The 17,403-nt window shown below is 39.4% G+C and overlaps 1 protein-coding gene across 1 annotated transcript in view; it reads right to left on the bottom strand.

Annotated features, from left to right (window-relative positions):
- itfg1 (integrin alpha FG-GAP repeat containing 1) overlaps nucleotides 1–17,403 on the bottom strand; it is a 140,924-nt gene that overhangs the window by 102,852 nt on the left and 20,669 nt on the right. Inside the window, exons 7-8 of the mRNA XM_062390039.1 lie at nucleotides 11,668–11,717; nucleotides 4,920–5,001 (exon numbers count right to left, since the gene is read on the bottom strand). Coding sequence (XP_062246023.1) covers nucleotides 4,920–5,001; nucleotides 11,668–11,717 — 132 coding nt within the window. The remainder of the gene's footprint in view (nucleotides 1–4,919; nucleotides 5,002–11,667; nucleotides 11,718–17,403) is intronic.

The following is a 17,403-nucleotide window of genomic DNA, read 5'->3' as shown; positions in this document are numbered from 1 at the left end:
TACTACACATAGCATTACATGCAAAGACATGCTTGGGCAGGTGGTCTGACTTCTCCCAGCAATTCAATGACCTCTCTGCTGATGGAAATGCCAGGATATGTGTCACTACACAATCTTAACACAAACTCAGTATTTATGACTCTAACAGAAGACAATACCAGATTCTGAGACAGCTGTAATCATTACAAACTGAACAAAGCGAGAGGCAGGAATAACTGAACATAGCTACATATGGAATTAAATATATATAATGCAATTATGACTTCTTTGAAAGATTTAAATACACAGTTCTTTGTGAATCCAAGAGTGACTGAAGTTTAGTAAATGAGCTCTCCAACAGATCCTCGATAAAGCTCAACACAACAGAAAGGAGGCAGAGGTGCAGCCTCACAGCACTGCAACTAGCCAGCAGAAATATGAACACAACACAACCGGAATGACACTCAGCAGCCACTGTTGGTAGGCATCGATTTCCTTTCTAATGTATGGTTTAGAATCATTATTGCAGCGGTTATTATTGCATATTATAATATATATATTATTTCAAATCCAAATATATACATTGGAATTTGATGACAGATACAGGGAAGATTGCAGTGGGAGACAGCGAGAGAAAGGTAAAGGTAGAAGGATAGAGGGAGAATTAACACTGATGTGTGATGGAACTAATTCCCTTTCTAGATCAGACAGGGATGCGATGCTGCTCTCTGCACCGCCTCCTCCTCTCCTCACCCTCCTCTTTTCCTTAATTCCTTCATTATCCTCCCTGCCATCTTCACCTCCCCACTTTCCAGATCATCCAACTGAGCATATACTCTATATTTGTATCCTCTTTACTTTCTCGGCTCATATCATCTTTGAAGTATGCTGTTCCCATTTCACTCTTTCATTTGTCTCACTTTTTCTCTTCTCTTTCGTTCAGCCTCCCTGTGGTCATTGATTCAAGGGAAAGCCAAGATGTGCTCTTTAGTTAGCCTGGAGAGAAGCTGGTCATCATAAGGTGGCATCACACAGAGATACAAACACTGACTGATAATAACACCAACAGAACTTCAGTGGTGGACAGGCACCTGCTGTTACAGTGGGTAGGAGGTAAAATAGGGATAGATGCAAAAAACAATAGCACCTGAGCAACCTAACAAACAGTAATATAAACATACATATTACATTAACTACACAACAGTTAATGCAACTTTAACAGATTGGATAGCTGGACCTAGGATAAATGATAACTAGCTATAATATGGGACAACAATATCCCATATTATAGTCAAATCGAGCCAAACCGATCAAATTATGTTGTTTTTTCCCAGTCTGAGTTTACACATATGTTCGTTGACACTGTATGTGTGTGTGTGCGTGTGCGTGTTTGCATATTGAGAGAGAGAGAAGGAGAGAGATAGAGTTGAGCAGCGAAGTTAGTTTGTGGGTATGTGGCACTGTTCACTTTGCCACCAGTTCTGGGACTATCATATAGAGGCTACAAATTTATTTTACACTAATCAACTGCTCATAGTGATGAATTTGGCTGGGACAGACATGATCACTATAAGTGGTTTCCACTCTACTAGAATTTTGACAGAAGGCGGAGGCGGCACAAAATTTGACAGAGGCAGCCGCCTCGCACTTCTCTGTGCAGGGAAAACCTGTAGCACTATATTTGTCTCTATATTTCATAGTAAATTTGTTTTAGATGATATTAAAATTAAGAGAAAAATTACTAAATGACCAACTCGATAATTCAACAGCACACTGTCTATAGTTTTATAGAATATTTAACTAAAAAAAACAGTCTTTTCTATAAATAGATTTTATTCAAGCTCTTTTAAACTCAGTCAATATATGTAACATGGCCAATGATTGGTTTAGACTTGAATTCTTGACTTTTGCCTACCTCAAAATCTTGAATATATAGAGAATATGAATATGTGATATACTGAGATATCACTTCAGAGTTCACATGTTTTTGTTTTACATCTACAACAGATTATAAAGGAAAGAACAAAAGATGCTTCAGGCTGTAATACATCCACCATGGACAAGTGGCATTTTAAATATTGAAAGAATTTTTACACAAGAGTTCGAATGTTTTTTCCAATTATGTTGTCAGACTCAATGTCCTCTGACTCATACTGAGTCTTCCATTGAGCCCAATTTATATGATAAGAAATCCTAACTCCACTGTCGTTAACACAGAGTATCTCTCTGTTTTAGCCTGACAGTATGGGAGAGACAAAAAATAAAAAAGCAGAGAGATGAATGTGGTTCAAATTCAAATCTTATATTATTTGATTAGGTAAATTTGAGGAAATCTGGCCTCAATCGCAAACATTGATTCAATTATTGCTTATAACCCCCATATTATGAACTCTTTACTATCAACTCTTTACTATCAAATTACTAGAGTAGGAAGGCTCTGGTGAATATTTATTATTTTAGAGGAGAGAGGAGTGACCTCCTCCCTTTTTAGAGCCTCGCTTCTCTCAAGTTATTTTCCAACAATGTAATTAAGTATAAAGATCCATGTGACACCTAAAGCTGTTTAGATGAATAAAAGAAGGAGGAACAAGCGTGAAAAGCGAGTAAGCTGTGGATAGAAAGCAAACAGCAGATCAAGAGAAATAAAGATTGATAGCGACAGGCGAGGAGGGCTTCAATAAAGCAGACAAAATGGGACCAACAATTAGATTTTTCATCCGGCAAGACATCTCTCTCTTAGAATTTGGCAGATTATGATAAGCGTGACCCTCAAAGGATCCAATCCCAAACTAACGAGGGCAACGTCTTGAAGTGACATTTCAGAGCCCGGGGAGAAAAAAAAGAGGAAAAGATTAAAGAAATGAAAGTTTTTGTTGAGATAAGCTTAAGCTTTAGATTTAAACAAAAAAAGATCAACGCCCGAGGGATGATGACTTTAATACATACATGTTTCCAAAGCAAGTTGCAAAATAGGCAGGAAGTCACACAGATTCCCTCATGACACACACACACACACACAAAGGTCATTTCCCCTCCGGCTGATCCATTATTGGCAGTTTGGGAAGGGGAAGTTTGTTCACTAAATATTTGATGGACACCCTTAGCTGCAGTGAGATTAACAGATTAATCTTGCAAATAGAGATGTGTGTATCATTGCAAAGCTCTGTGTGCATTTGTGTATGTTCATGTTGACAGGAGTCACAAAAGTTAATTATAAATGCACCCAACATAGCACAGCTGAGGACAGCACAAAGCCTAAACTTACTGTAAAGGGTCTTTATGTTATTAGAAAAAGTGCTATTGTTCTCATAAAAATAACCACAAGTATTCATGTGATCTCAGTTGATTAAGTTTTTATTGTCTTGTAGGACAAATCCAATCATATATTGTGATGGATTTGGGTTTGTTTGTTAAACATCAATACAGCAGAGTCAAGCTGACTAATCCAAGGAAAAGAGATGGAACATGAGTGGAGGTACTGTGGTATCTCCCACTTTAGACATTCAATAAAATGTCCATTGTTTTTGGACAAGCTATCTTTCCTCTCTTAAAAATCAATGCTGCAAAAAAGAAGTCCAGTAACACCAGAATTAAAAACACTGACATTTTGTGGGCAAAAATAACTACCTTGGTCGGAACCGTTGCCATCACTGGCTTGGCTTGTAGGGGTGAAGAAACTCTGTCGATGTCAGTTTTGGTGAACTTTGACACGAGAATTTTCTCCTTTGACCAACAGAAAACATTTGTGACCTTGTGTTGGTGACCTCGCTGTTTAGATTTGAGGAAAGCTGGAAACATGAGACATGCCCCAGCTTGTTAGCTGTACTGCACACTCTGCTGTCTCACTATAAACTGACTCACACAGAGACATGGTTAGCAGTCAGTTGCAGACAAGAGTCAGCGGTCCAAATGCAGTCTGTTGATAGGTTGCTAACTGAGAGCTAGCAGGTGTCAGCAACACAAGTTTGCCAACCAGCCACAAAATTTAGAAAAAGCCATATTTTTCAAAAATCAATTTCACAGTGCAAATCTGTGTCAATTAGCCTTTAGCTGGTCTGTTTCAACCCATAAATTGTATGTACAAATATTGACGACATGAGCGCTCCCAAAAAGCTCAGTATCATGTGCTCAGAATTTCACACTTAGAGTTATTTACATCTACAATGGGAGGTCTCCTACCCTTGGTCCCCTGACCAGCTGCTCGTGGACATACAGCACATTGTCTATTTTAGAAGCAGAAGCTAAGAAAGAGAGGACTGTTACTTATTATTTTTTTCTCATTCAACCCTGTACTAAATCCAGGCTGTTGTATACCATTATGTTGTTTATCAGAGAGGGATCTAACTTGAAAAACAAGAATATGAAGGCCCCTCCTCTGGCTGAGGAGTTTGCTCATACAAGAGCGACCAGTGGCCACTTTGTGGGGCACAGGCTGCAGCTTGGAGATTACAGAGCCTGCAGAGATTTGCTGAGGATAAATGTAAAGCTGAGCAAAACAATGAATACTACTGGCCAAGATTGTTTTAGGGGATAAGATGTTCAGAAAACTGTGGCTATATGTGGGATTGGGTGTGTATATCAGAGTGTGTGTCTGTGTGTCCATGAATAAGATTAGCCTTTATGGTAAGGGCCGAGCATGTGTGGTGTGTGTGTGGAAAAAGAAAGTTCTGTGATGAGAGAGCTGTAGGGAAAATTCCAAAACCCAAAACTTTGCAGCTTAAAATGAGAAGTGCTTGGATCCCACACATATACACTCATATGAAGTGTCTTACTGTAAGTGTGTTAAAAGTGTTTTGGAGATTTTACATTCTGTCTGATAACAAACCAAATCCCCACAGTACAAACCACTGATGTAGGTTTATAGGTTCTGTGTCTCTCTCGTAACCACACAAATCAAACATACTGGGACTGTAAAAATGAAAAATCTCTCTCTTGCTCACCGAAGTCGACAAAGGAGGACTGTCCAACATTGTTAAATGGTGGCTTTGCTGGCATGATTTCAGATTTGGTGAAGTTCCCGTCCTGAGAGAAAAAACAATTACGTAGAGAAAGAGAGAGAGGGAGAAAAGAAGAGAGTGAAGGGGATTAAGCATTGTCATAAATAATCATACATATTGGACCGTGGGCTGCTGATTTCTTCACATGTCATGAATAAGTCAACTTCAGTCCAATACATGTCACAGATCCAGTGTCTCTGGTGAGAGACATAAAGATCGAGAGCAGGTGTAACAATAAGCATAGTGTCTCTGTGCTACAGGACCAGGGTTCAGGTGCCTTCAACAAACTATTGCAAAGTAACACAGGATGGCTTTTGTGGGTCTGTCAGTGTGCAGTGTGTGCATAAACATGCGAAGTGCATACATGTGCAAAAGCATCATCAGATGCTGGAAAACCACAGCTGCATGCTTCTAAAGAACCAGCAGACTGTGAGCAGGATTTTTACAGCGAGGAAACCTCCACTGAATGATGACATTGTATGACTGCATGCACCATACATCTTAAAAAACTGTGGTACATATATCCCCCCAAAGAGAGATTCATATTAGGACATGAGATCAAATCTGACACAGTTTCAGACATTAACTGGGAGAATTAAATATATTTAGAGAAAACATTTTGCTCAGGTAACTCACTGAATAATAAAATTTGTTTCCTTTCTGTTACATGCAGCTGGAAGCAGATACACTCATTGCAGCAGGTCGTTTGAAGTAAAATGTTAAAAAATATGAGCGTAAAAGAGTGCAAAGAGTGCATGAAAGAATATATTGAATCTAGAGACATGTGTGGAAAGAACGAGTGACAGGGAAAAAAAACATTTAAAAATATGAATAATTAATTGTAATACATTTCATGAATCAATTAAATGATCAAATTAGCTGCAGGAGGCCTCAATACTTATATTGATTATTGATATGAGTTTATATATTTCTTTGATATCAATTAATATGATTTTGATATGAGTTTATTATTTTCAGGGGGTTTATATCTTTTTTTCATATGCTTTGTTTAAGTTTTTATGAGTTTATACATTTATTTGATATGGGTTTACATGTTAGATTTGTTTGTATCAGTGTTTATTTTTAGCAAATAGTTTTATACATGTATATAATTTGCTTAATAGTTTGGATTTAGTTTTGGAAAAGTAAATAGAGATACTTGTTTATTTTTTACATATGAGGTATACTTTTTGATCATTTACAGTGAAACCACCCTTATGACCTAACAGCTTTTATTCTGAAAGTCACATGGATTTATTATCTTTTAATTCCAACCTTTAATCTAATAACACTAAAATACTGCCAGCTGTGACAGAAACCCTTAACGTCACAGTAGATATGTAATTATGTAGTTATCACAGTTATTTAATAACTTTCCAAAAATGTAATGCGCACAGTGAATTCATTTAACTTTGGAATAACCTTTACTTTACTAAATAACTTATATTAAGATACAGACAACAACTCTCTGTCTTACATGCCATGGACAAGAAAATGACAAACTGTGAAGCTGATCTGTTCAAAAGCAGGGAGGGTGAACACATATCAATCAGATTAAAAGCGCACACACACAGACACACAGACACACACACACACACACACACACACACACACACACACACACACACACACACACACACACACACACACACACACACACACACACACACACACACACACACACACACACACACACACACACACACACACACACACACACACACACACACACACACACACACACACTTGTTAATTCTCTATGTGTTGAGGATGAGATCTTGGTGTGATTTACTGGTGATGGTTGCTTGATTGCAATGTTGCACATGTCATGATTAAAACAGTGTGTGTGTGCCAGTTTAGAAACAGATGATTGATGTGTGAAGATGAAAGGATTACACGTCTTGTTATTATCCTTCCCTTCTGTTCATAACACATCCAACACATGTAAGGCAGCCATGCACGCAAACACATGCATGTTTACACATACACACACACATGCCTACGTTTTTGCTTTTTTAAAGGGGAGGAAGTCTGGAAACCGGAAGATTTTAACATGACTAAAACAACAAAATCATGCAGTATTAATGACAGTACTAATGGGGAAAGTGTGTATATGTCAAGTAATGTGCACTAGAAACAATGGTACTAAAAGCTGGATCTACTCAAAGTGCCAGTGTGTGTGACACTGCAGACATGCAATGTATCAATATTAGATGTTTGGCTATACTAGCCAGGATAAACTTCTTTTCAAATGAAAAAGATTGTAAAACAAGGTGCAATGCATTACTAAATAAATCCTGTCAAATAAAACATATGATTATCCGTTGAAGAAGACTGATTTTGTTTGCACTGAATATTAAACAGCAATTGTGTGTTGACTGTCATACAATTATATAAGTATCAATAGAAAACAAGAATGCATCATCTTTAATAATAAATGTTAGAATTTAAGGATTTTCCATCCAATAGCAGGGTAACTGGTTTCTCTCTTGTTGGGAAGGCCTATGTAAGCTGCACTATGTGTGTATTATGCATTTAAACCCAGAGGGCACATGTGTAATAGTTATGACTAAGCCAAATTGGCATGAAATTAGCTATTTTGTGGGTGGCCATTTCATTATTTTCCTTTTTTTTGTGAAAATAACAAAATTAGAACCCAGCCCCACAGATTAGTTTGTTTAAGTGCCCAATAAAGCAGGATGTTAGGGTGTTTCCGATGTAAACAGTGTTCCTCCATGTAATTGACCTTCCTAGATGTATACACTTAGCGAGACTCTGATTGACATTGTAATCCTCACTATCGATTAATCTGGATGTCCCTGTTCGCCTGTCTTTGTGTCAGGGTGGTACAAACCAGCAGATGTTTATATTCATTTGTATGAAAAAAACAAATATAAAGAGACACATCCAAAACATTGCTATTCAAATGAAGCTGACTGCATTATGTTCATAAGAATACAACAACACAACAATCACTCACTAATTCACTTAATTATTATATCAATCATTGCAGAATTGCCTTTTAAAACCCCTTGACTCTACCCGGCTGCCAATGAAAACATCTCTCTTCACTCATCTCTCCCTGGCTTGTTGCCCCCCCCCCCCCCCCCCCCCTTCTGTGTTTGCCTTCTCCTGTGTAATCGCAGGGAAACAGAGGAACAGGAAGGGATGGAGGGAGACTTAGGGGGAAAGAAAACAGAGAAAAGTAATTAAAAAAGAGTGCTGGAGAACAAGGAGGGTGCTGGCCTGTGACCGATAGATGCGGCTGCATTGAACCGAAGACCGCAGTGGGATTAACAGGGGTCTAATGCTCTGAGGATGCTGGGCAACTGCTCGGCCTTGTGTGTTTGTGTATTTATTTGAGACAAATACACTGCCTGAGACACTGACCCGTCCTACAGAGAGAAGAACTATTAACAGATTGAACGATAAGTCAATTATTATAAATAAATGACAGGAAGAAAAACAAAAGGATGCTTCACACTCAGGGAGACAAATGAACACTTCTTCTATAGGAATATTGTAACATAAAATACACAAACACTGATGTCAAATGGCATCCTGTTTTTACTGAGGCATATTCTACATTTTTCATTTTGCTTTATGTCAGACAAACAAAGGATTACAGATGAAACAACAAGTACCCAAAGAGTGAGTGCCAAGGTTGAACACTTTGATAATAAACATTTTAGATGTTTTTATTTATAGATAGAAATCTGCATATAAATCACCAGATAAAATATTAATACTGTTTCAAGCAAATTCAGTAGTTTATGACAAAATAGCATACTCAATCCTGCTATTAAAAACTTTCAAGCAAGGCAAACAGTCTAAAGGCAGAGTAGCAGCTGAAGCTCAATGACATTCTGAGCTAAATGCTAATGTCTGCAGGGATGCGCAGAGTGATAATACTAGACTGGGGGATGTCATTAACTAATGTTAACTTAAAGAGGCACTGGATGAAAGATCAGAAGACAAAGGTTTTTTGGTCTTTTAGGAAATCATCTTCTGGCGCTCATGAACGAAAAAATACATGCGTATTCATTGAAAAGTTGTCAAGATACAATATTTGGATTGAATTAAAAAATTCTAGTGCACTAAGGAGTAAAAGTCAACTCAATTTCTTCCTTCATGGATTTTTTATATAACTTTTATGGCAATTTGTGCAAAACTTAATTCACATGAAATCACAAAAAACATGCAATCAGTGAAACTTCCTGATCACCACCTGGTGGCTGGCTGCAGTACAAGTCATACATCCTCCTCCCTCTTAGCAGACAATTGTTTTAGGTAATTCTCATCAACCTGATGAATGTTCAACTGTTCATGTTCCACAGCTGCATACGTTTCAATTGCGTGTTTGATGAAACAGAATGAAACTTCATGATTGACAGCTGAGACTGAGCAAAGCTTTGCAGACTCCGGCTACAAATGACGGCTTTGGCTCAAGATGGCAGCTTTTATATCTGGGATATTTTGCGTTCATTTCTGGATAGTAAGAGGAAGTGGAGACCCGTTGCCTATCTGTATATAAAGTCAACCCCAGGGACATCGCTACCAAGTTTGTTGGCAATTCATCACAGAGTTGACAAGATGCAGCATTTAGTCTGGACCAAAGTGCTGTCCTGACCGACTGGCAGACAGACACTGCCATCCCTACAGACCTGCTGCTCAGACGGCTATAAACACAGATGACTTTGCGCTTTCAGCCAAATTACTTATTTAGAAAACCGCAAACTGGACTGATTCGGAATAATCTTTGTGTTTTCCATTGAAAATTGTCTTGTTTCTTCCCCCTACCTGATCAACATTCTTGCCACCCATCACAGATCCTCCTGGTCTTCGGGCATGGCAGTTTATTTGCTCTGTTTTGCTCCTGCTCAGTCTCTCTTTCACTCTCTCCACCTTACACACATTCTGCGTCTGCCAAATTCTTCAATCTCCCTCTGTTTCTGTCTTTTTCCTCACCTCCTACCCTTCCTTTCTCCTGTTCCCTCTCTCTGTGATAAGATAGACTACTGTTCGCCTGTACCTCAACCTGCTGAATTTCAAATAGGCCCCTTCGACAAAAACCCTGAGCCACGGTCTCCCCTCTCTGCTCTCCCAGAATATTAACTAGTCCTGCAGCAGTGCCAACAGTCCTGCACCCCCAACCCCACTAACGCTTTGTAGATACAACAAGGAAATGATGACTTGATGGTCGATGGGTCACCACTCTCTGATCACTATAAGAATACCTTTGGTTGCGTTTAACAAAAGCACACTTGACCATATAGATCAAGTGTGCGTCATTTACTGGTGAATTTGTTTGCCAGTAAATTACGGCTTATACAAGTGGTCATACTTTCGGATCTCTTCTGCCAACCGCTCTTCTATTTGGTCCATATTCGTTCTTCTAAAATCTTCCGTGGTTTCTGCCGGTATTATGGGGCATGGAACTGGAAATGTGACTCTGGAAAGGATGTAGTTAGCAGACCGATCACAGCCTTGCGGGCTTCGTGAGGCTTGCATAGCTTTGCCGTATAGTCAGAAAAATTGGGTGACGCATTTTCAAGGCCTCTTGTGTGCTTGCGTGTTCCTGAAAACGCAGAAGCATGCGCCGGCATTTAGTCGCTTTGGATAAAAGCGTCAGCTAAGTGAAATGTAATGTAATGTACTATGGCCCACTGTACTGCACTTCTCAGTTTAGACACTAGGTGCCCCCCCCAGACACACACACACATTTTCTAAAAATTAGCTTGCTTTGCCCCTCATTAAATGTCCGAAACATGTGAGAGCACAGCAGGAAAATTACTAAAATATAGACAGTGAGCAAGTGGGCGTGCTCTCCCCAGGAGCCACCCCTCTGATCTGTATTGCTGATTTCAGACATGGGTTGAACTCCGGAGATTCTCTGCACTTTCTCTTGAGGAGGTGCATCTATGAACCCAAATGTCTGAGTGAGAGCCCTCGGATTATCTGTGGACTTCATCCGCATGGGCCCCTGTACAAAGTCTGCAGAAACGTAGAGAATCTGAAGCGAGCGGGGATCCGAGGATATCTAGAGAGTCTGTGTGTTGTCAGGAAAATCTCAGGATCCCTGCAGCAGAATTGATGTATTACTTCTCGCCTCTGCCTGCTTCACCTGGCTGTTCCACCTCTCACCTGAATAATTTGGAGGGTTTTTTGCTGTTGGGAACGAACCTGTGCAGAGAACCTCCTGCTGTGCTGTTCATGTGTGAAAAGCAAACTGGACCCAATTCTCCAGATGAGAAAACATAGCCAGGAAATATTTTGACAATGAATTTAAAATGTTGTCATTATGGTCAATGCATAATAATATCATACATTTGCTGATTTTAACATCCCATCATTATCTATCAGGGATTTTGACCACAGATATTTCAAACATCACTGGTGTTGTTACCACAGCTTTGTGTTTTTGTTTCTATCGGAAGTAATAACTCCAGCAATGTTTCTGTAATATTATCAACTTTATAGGCGGAATGTTATGTATTTTTTCAAAGAGGTATAATATAAGCACTAATGAAACATATCTGACTTGATTTCTGATTTCTACAAATTGATGATGCACACAGCAATCATGCTTGACTCATTCATGGCTACCCTGACTGAACTTAACAGGGACTTTCAAAGACAGGATTTAGAGACAAAGGAGGAAGTTGGGTACAAGTCCAAGAAGACGCCTTACCTTGCTGAGCCAGGTCTCAAATGCTGGGCCTTCAGTTGTTAGGAATAAATCTGTAATGGGACGACAGGGAGAAAAAAGAGAGGGTGCAATTCATGAAGCAATAGGTTGGTTCGTTTGGCAATTTTCATCCAACAATTGGTTCCGGAATTAATGTCTGAAAATGGTTCAAGTGCCATTGTTTCTGAGATGAGGCGAGAATCAGCATTATTACACCCACTCCGGACAACATCAAGAATTATGTGCATGGTAACTTCTATTGCAAATATCAGGACTATTTGAACATTATCATGTGAAAAGGAAAACACAAAAGATGGAAACGTCATAGAGAAGGATAGAGTATAGGTGAGACTCCTCAAGTTAGAGATGAATTGACTTCTTAAAGCATCAAAAGAAAAGCAGATGAAAAGAGGGGAAAAGGATAGTCAGGGATATACCGATGAAAGCAACAGGATTTCACTTTGCTTACTGGAGGCTTCACCCCCTGGTAATGCCTGCAGCTCACTCATCTGGAATCCTATAACCTGCACATGTACACATATGCTTTGCTCTTGAAGCTCAGGCTGCAGGCTGCAAATCTAATGTGGTTTTCTATTTGCCTCTGTGAGGGGACGTTTAATTTCATCACTGCATTCTCCGGACTGCGGTTCTGCCCTTGTTATTGGACATAAAATAAATATTGGCATTGATCTGCCTTTGGGCCCGGCTATACTGCTACTTGTTGCCGTGCTCTGCATGGGAATATACAAATGATAATGGAAAGGGGGAATGAATGAAGGGAAGACAGGGTGGAGCGATAACGACAGGAAGAATGATGGTTGTGTGTAATGATACTGTATATGCAGCTGTGGAAATATTCATAGGCTATAACAAGACTCGTCACTAAAAGGTATAATATTATATCTAAAGAAAACAGAAAGTATCAAACCCTGTGGTGAATTTGTGTTTCTTGGAGCAAGTCTATTTAAGTCAGACCCTAACTCTAATGGTTGATCTATGAAATTCTATCCCATGACTCCCATGATTCCACTGTAGTCAGGGTTAGGGGGCCTCTCAAGAACAAAAAACTCTGAGGAGGTTTCTCTTTTCTTATTTCACCAGTCAACTGCAAAGCACCATCAACAAAGCTGTGTGAAAGTTGCTACACATAACATATTTGATTGACTGATTGGTTTAGAGAGTTATATTCTCCAGGAACATCTGGTCAGAGGAAACTTTTAAACAAATCTGTTGATAAAAAAAAAAAAGTGTTTCTTGCTTTGCAATTTCTATCCAAAGTAATTTGTATTTCCCACTATGCAACATCCATCTGATGATCAGGATTAGTTATAATGAATCTGGCCTCATAATCAATATCATTCAATCAACTATCTGGGCCGTCACTATTTATTCAAACTTTGATCATTCACCCAAACATGTGGGTGGGGTTATATTTGAACTTTAATGACCAGCTCATATTAAGAATATACAGTCTAAAAGTGCATCAGACCATGTGAAGTTGTTTTGCTTTTGACAGCTTGCCGTCTAATGCTCCTATGTTTTGCTGCGGTAGAAAGCAAAGCAGACAATGATCACACCAAAACACAACGTTACGGCAAAGTAACAAACAATGGTAAGGCTGTCCTTCAACTTTGTTCCATGCAACCATCTTACTCTTCACTAGGAACACATCTGCAGACACCTATTAGCTTTCCACTGAAGTGAGGGCAGAAGGGGAGGGGTGTTGTTCAAATACATTCAAATAATAATTACATAATTAGTGGCTCTTGGACTGTGTGTGTGCTCACAGGAAAACAATGGTGGCGATTTAAATAAACCAAACTACAGCTACTGCAGAAAGGTTGTAATTTTCAAATTTCTGACCAATACCCCCGACAATGAATCAGAACTACAGAAACACAACGCACAACATGACATCATATTTAAGACCCAATTAAAAAGTCAAACCATTTTAAGATGCATTACAGTTCAAGCTAAACTTTTAATCTTTGTAACTTTGTGGACTTGCAGACATGTTGCCCACACAGACATTTTACAAATGCAAATAATCTAAAAAAAATGCATGCATAAATTAGGCAAATGAGCACACACACACGCACACACATACAGAGCGTATATGTGCTTGCCTGGATTACTTAGTGTGTATGGGGGCGCACCGGGTGGTGTGTTGATGAGCTTGGTTAATCAGCCAATCAGGCTTTATAGACAGAATCCAGTCGTGATTGGCTGATTAGGTGTAATGGCACAGTGTCAGTGAGAGAGGCATGGGGCAGACAGAGGAGCTGCACGGCGACATCTTCATCTTGTAAACACTTAACATTCTCGCTGGGGGGGGGGGCTTCCTCTCTTCGCTCCTCATCTCCCCAATTGCCTCTATTGCATTTTTTTTACCCAAGTTGGCAACTTCAAACTCTTTTCTCAAGTAATTTCTCCTCCTTTAGTCCAACTGCTGTTCACTTTGCCGGTATGACTCTCAACACTGTTAGGCAATGTACAAATGGTGTAAACTCTTGACATTAAAGTTGAGAGTAGCACATTGAACTTCAACCTGCTCTCTTCTTGGACACTGTAACACATGTGAACTTGCTCTCTGGGAACACGTCAAGAGGAAAAAAAACACGTTGAAAAGCCAAATCTGTTCACTAAATTAGCATTAAGAGGATTTTATTGTACTTCTCATGGCATTTGCTCCAGTCTCTTCTGCTTTCCTCAGGGTTCCTGCCATAGAGTATTCAACACAGTCTCATAAAGGGGTAGCTAGCAATATAACTGTTGGCACCATCACTCACTTTAACACAGTTTTACTGTTTCAGGGACTTTTACTGCTCCGCCAAAGGTCTTTAAGGGCCTCTTTCAAGTTAAAGCAATATTATACACCCCAAGCAAAGAGGAACATAAACGAAGTGGAGGCTAAGTGAAAGTAATTTGTGTAATTAAGTAGTTTAATTTCATTGCCATGCTTTGATTTTAGTTTCAAATTAGTGTACTCACAAAGCATACTATTACCCTGATATACCATTCATCTTTCCAGTTCTTCTGGACACGCTCAGTCATCCAAAATAAATGTACAAATATTCAACTATTATGTCTGTATCTCCTGGAAAGATTATTGATATTGTAGACCATTTAAATTGCTTCAACTTTGAATCGATACTACATTTTTAGTTTGGTGGCCAACTCTCACCTCTGAGTCTAACTTACCATTAATAAGGAGAAGTTGCTAATTTAAAAAAGGAGGCTTTGATTTGTAGAAACTGCAGAAAGTTTTCTGATACCTTATCCCAGGGTTTTGCTAAACTGACCCCGCATCTAAAGGGTAACTTGCTAGAAGGTGCTGAATACCTTGTCAGGTGTCTACAAACCTAAGTCTTTGGCAACTGCCAATGTCATATTGGATGTGCAGCCTGCCAGCACCACAGGGAACAAAGTGTCATGTCACAAACTCCTGTGACATGACACCAAAGTCTGTTTACAAGTCTAAGACAGTACGATACTACATACATGAAAACAGTGTATACAACTTTTTGAGGGCCCTGTAGGAGCCATGGGATGCCGGATACACTGTCTCCAGGGATGCAGTGGTTGGTTGGGGATGAAGATTACAATTGTGAAAATGTAATAAATCTGGGAATGTGGATTCACACATAGTGAGGATACCAGACATCAGAGCGTCTGACGCAGTTTGCCTCGTGATCCAGCAGAGGGTGTTCACTATCAGCTTGACCTATCGCATGCCCTCTTGACCTATCAGCAAGGTAATGCAGCAGAGTTACTCTGTTAAGGTTTGGCTATGCTTGAGACGAGCAAGCAAAGCCCTCCTGAGCAGACAGTCATGATACCATAGCATCTGGGGAGTGGTGTGTGGAAGTATTTTGTGTTCTACACCATAGACAGAGTAACAAACTAAGATAAGGCTGCTTCTAATCTTTTACCATGCAACATCCCTTCTCTTCAACAATTATTTGGGCTCACCTGTAATCTATCCACCCAAGTTAGGTAGCAAAGTGTTCAATCTTGTCTAACAGAATCCATGCATGGGGGCATTCCAATATATTCCAACAAATTAGGTGCCACCTTAAATTTGTTAAAACATGAAACATGCTTCAAGAAAGTAACATGAGTAACTGATGAGCTATTCAGGTTTCTAAGCAAAGATAATTGAACATGTACACAAACCATCCGTCCTACCCAGGTCATCCAGTCCAAGAGTGAATTTAAAACTCCTACTCTATGCAGACACACAATCTACTGCTGAAACAAAACGGTACATTTGCCGAAACTGTCCAATCCTGCAACAAAACTACAAAACACGTACAGAAGTGAAGGTAACACAAACAGGATTTTGATAAAAGGTGATTGTGAGGTCACACAGTAACATAAAGCAGGCACTGTGGCTGTCCTAGTATCATAACGAGCCACCAGTAATCCTGTTAGACCTGTATGATTGCTGCCGACCAACACGACCATCAAAGCCAGCTAATCCCATAAAGCCTCGGCTCAGAAGTAAAAGACGAGCAGGAACCGAGCTGTAATGTGGCGAACTGCCAAGATGGCCTGAATCAAAGGATTCATGAAGCCTGATTATCTCTTCCAAACTATTCCTTTGAAATCATTTAATTTGCATAATTTTAGGGGTAGATTCACTTTTGCCATCATTCCAAAATGTTCCCAGACAGCTGCAAAAAATGTTCTGCAAAAACAGTGCAATTTTAGCTAATTTCTTTTGCCATTACAGTGTACTCTCAAAGCAATCCATGTGTTTGAATACTGGTTTCCCTGGCTTCTATCTGTGTGAAGTCTCCTTATCCTTCCATTACCATTTTTAATTTTCTCTGCCTTCCTCCCATCGGCCAATATCAAGCAAGGCAGGATAATTGCCCTTGAATGTATGGCTACATACACTATTATATGTTCTAGCTTTCACACTAAGTTAATCTCTTTCCAGATCAGTGCAGTATCAGAAGTATCTCCATCCATAACACATCTTAAAATGCATATCACTATTGACAAACAGAGCGTGCATATAAAGTGTGAACAGGAAGCAGACTGTCTACTGTAAGGATTTAAATATTTTAGCAATAGTCTCTGTCTGACTGAACTCTTAACAATAAATATAGCAGCAGTTTGAGCCAGATAAGGCCTTCACATAAATTATTTATAAATAACCTGTGCTGCGTAGTGTTAATAATGAATCTTTTAATTGTTCTAAATTCTAACTTCTGACATTAAAGGATAATTCCAAGGAAGTGTCCCATCTGGTGAAGTTCGGAGTGACATTGTGGATTCGTTGTTTTGGTTAAGTTGTTTGAATGTCTGTACACACAGAACATACAGCCGAGGGAGAAGGAACATAATATTTTTTACTCAAGGCTACTTTATGAAACACCATCGGACTATCAGGAGAGGGAGGGTTGTCTAGCAACCGGCAGCGTAGGGTAGTAGCGTGACGAAAAACGGCTTCTTGTCACTTCCTGGATTCCGTGACAAGAGGTGTGGGGCTACAGATGTGGACTAATAAGGGAGAACCAAATTGATTTGCGGTGACTCTCCTCCAGTATTTTAAACCAATCACATTAAATCTACTGTTATAATTATATCAAACCCCTTCTGTTCGAGCCATTATTAACTACCTATTGCTAACTGATTTAGCCTAAGCTGTGATAATTGTCCATAGCTATGTTCAACTTTCATTGCGTCTCAATAAATACTTGAATTGGACCAGTCCGGCTCATCTCTTAT

The sequence above is a fragment of the Platichthys flesus genome, chromosome 1, assembly GCF_949316205.1.
Source record: "Platichthys flesus chromosome 1, fPlaFle2.1, whole genome shotgun sequence".
NCBI lineage: Eukaryota > Metazoa > Chordata > Actinopteri > Pleuronectiformes > Pleuronectidae > Platichthys > Platichthys flesus.
This window is presented reverse-complemented; position numbering and strand designations above follow the sequence as displayed.